The sequence below is a fragment of the Dicentrarchus labrax genome, unplaced genomic scaffold (assembly GCF_905237075.1).
Source record: "Dicentrarchus labrax unplaced genomic scaffold, dlabrax2021, whole genome shotgun sequence".
Classification (NCBI taxonomy): domain Eukaryota; kingdom Metazoa; phylum Chordata; class Actinopteri; family Moronidae; genus Dicentrarchus; species Dicentrarchus labrax.
The window spans coordinates 145202-147616 of record NW_026136741.1 but is presented as its reverse complement, the minus strand read 5'-3'; the positions used below and the strand labels follow the sequence as shown (position 1 = coordinate 147616).

General features: G+C 57.2%; 1 protein-coding gene across 1 annotated transcript; it reads left to right on the top strand.

Annotated features, from left to right (window-relative positions):
• The first annotated feature begins 404 nt into the window (after positions 1-404).
• On the top strand, positions 405-2214 carry LOC127359586 (uncharacterized). Its single transcript, XM_051393514.1, has 7 exons — positions 405-449; positions 799-836; positions 882-948; positions 1103-1327; positions 1426-1682; positions 1786-2035; positions 2147-2214. Exons 1-6 carry the CDS (start codon positions 405-407, stop codon positions 2006-2008), a joined length of 855 nt encoding a protein of 284 aa, XP_051249474.1. The 3' UTR covers positions 2009-2035; positions 2147-2214.
• The last annotated feature ends 201 nt before the right edge of the window (positions 2215-2415 follow it).

Here is a 2415-nt window from a genome sequence, read left to right as displayed (position 1 = left end):
CGGCAGCGGCGGCAGCTGCGGCTGCTACCCCCCTCCACCCACCAGCAGCCGCAGCATCAGCAGCAGCGCCCCCACCACCACCAGCAGTGGCCCCAGCAAGGCCGCTGCTTCCACCGCGCTGTAGCCACACAAGCCGATCGCCTCCAAGATCGCCGCCCGCGTCCCATGGGCCCAGGTGAGCTGCAGGCCAAGGTCAGGAAGCTGATGACCACACCTGCACAGCCTGCAGTTCGAGGTAGATCTCTTTCTTTCTCTTTAACACAACAGAGTACAGTTCACTGTACATGATTTACTAACCATTGCCCAACCCCCCATAGCGGTGTCTACATCCTTCAGAGACCAGCGCCCCTCGGTTCCGCCGCCGCCCCCACGCCACAGAGGTGACGGACGAGGAACTGGTCCAGATGGCCACTGACATAGAAACAGGTAACTGGCACCAAACTGGACGTGTCACATTTGCCATCTATATATATTCTTCTGTCAGTGTGTTTGTATTAACTGTAATTGTTTCATTTACTGGTCGCTACAGCTGATGCTTGAAGGACAAAGGTAGGTTTGGCAGGTAATATAGCCATCTTCGTAGGTGGTAGTGCCATCCTCACTCATGTGGCGGTAATGTAGATTTGATTAAACGCCTTCACATGTCTACTTCCCTTGGCTCTGCTGCATCTTGTAGCACTAAACCTTCTGCCCTAATCACTGGCATACTGCATGTCATCAACACTCAGACTCACTTAGTCTTGTCCCATGACTATCATTGTGCTGAATCTATTTTGTTGTGTGTGACTGTGTCTGAAGCTGACGTACAGGTCCTTCAGACTCTCCCGCTCCCGCTGGTGGTGACGCCTCCATCTCCACCTCCTCCGGCACCGTCGGAGGAGGTGGAGATGGAAGAGGAAGGAGAGGAATGTGGAGCAGCCCGCAGCTCCCACTCCTGCTTCGGCTGAGGTACAAACACACACACACACACACACACACACACACACACCCACCTGTACTCATGGACGCACAACTCAGTGGAGTCGACTGTCAAACTGCATGTAGCACCGACTCAGCCTCCTTACAGTGTGTTTGTTTGTTTGTGTTGTTTTTTTCCTCACAGGCCCGGTTGCCTGAGAGCTGGCGGACAGCTCTCACCGTGGAAGAGCAGGAGTGGATCGGCCGGGAGCTGTTCCAGCCAGACAGCAAGGGGAGGACTAAACTCACCACGGACCTCAAGCTGTGGTGGGATCCCCCTCAGCCCCGGCCGAGTTATACTCAGTCACCCGCCTCACCAGCTGCCTTCTTCGCATGTCGGCTGTTCCTCTGGACGCCCCCTGCGTCTGAGGTAGGCACGCCACCTCTGCATCTCACATCACCACACTGCGCTCTTTTCCTCCCATTCATCTGACTGATTGTTTTCTGTCTCTGCTTGTGTGTCTGCAGGACTACAGAGGACCAGATGACCAGCCGGGGTACCTGGCCGTGGTCCAGTTGGCCACGGCCTTGGTGGGGTTGCGTTTCGAACCGGCCTTGTCCGAGGGGAGGGTAGATGAGCTAATCAGGCTCTACGAGGCCCTGTCAAAATTCGACAGGGACCGAGTAGTTTACCCTCCCCGCTACAGGGACAGGCCAGCTCGGGGGCGCTTCAAGGCAGCGAAGCCTAGCCGCACCAGTATACCTGGTGTGGAGAACATGAGACGGTAAGGCTACACTTCCATCACACGTTTCCCTGACGTACACACGAGCTATTGTAATGTTCACAGCATGCTCATATCCATCATTGTTTTTGTCCGTTGTCCGCAGCTGCCTGGTCGGACAGACCTCTGGACCTGCCAGCAGTCCCAGTGCAAGCCGGCTGGTAGAGGCAGTGTGCATCCAGCTCTGCCGCGTGTGCCCCTCAGGCACCCGTGTGAGCGGTGCCCGGCGGTCGCGGTGGGACAGCATAACTGCTTCGGTACCAGCACATCCGGGACCTTGTGCTGGGCCACCAGAGGCTGATGGCTCGGGCGCCCATCCAGCTCTATGAGCTGAATAGCAGGACCCTCTCGCTGTGGTATGTTTGATGCTTTGGACAGTGTTATATGTTATGGTAATGACATGCTTGAATTACATGCTCTCAAAATTGTACATGTAACTAAAATACTATGTTGAAATCCGTTCTCAGGTTCACCAGGACGCAGCGGGAGAAGGAGATGGCAGTGCTAGCTCCAGGCGTTGCAGCAGAGGGACGACCACCAGCGGTAGCGGGCTCGGCGGCGGCAGCGGTGGCGCCAGCGACAGCAACAGCGGCAGCGCCGGGCCAAGGAGCACCGGCGGTGGATCGTCCTCCGGCAGCAGCAGCAACGGTGGTGCCTGCAGGCCAGGCGACGACAGCAGCGGCAAGGGCGGCGGTAACTCTGGCAGCAGCACCGGCTGTGGCAGCACCGGTGTCTG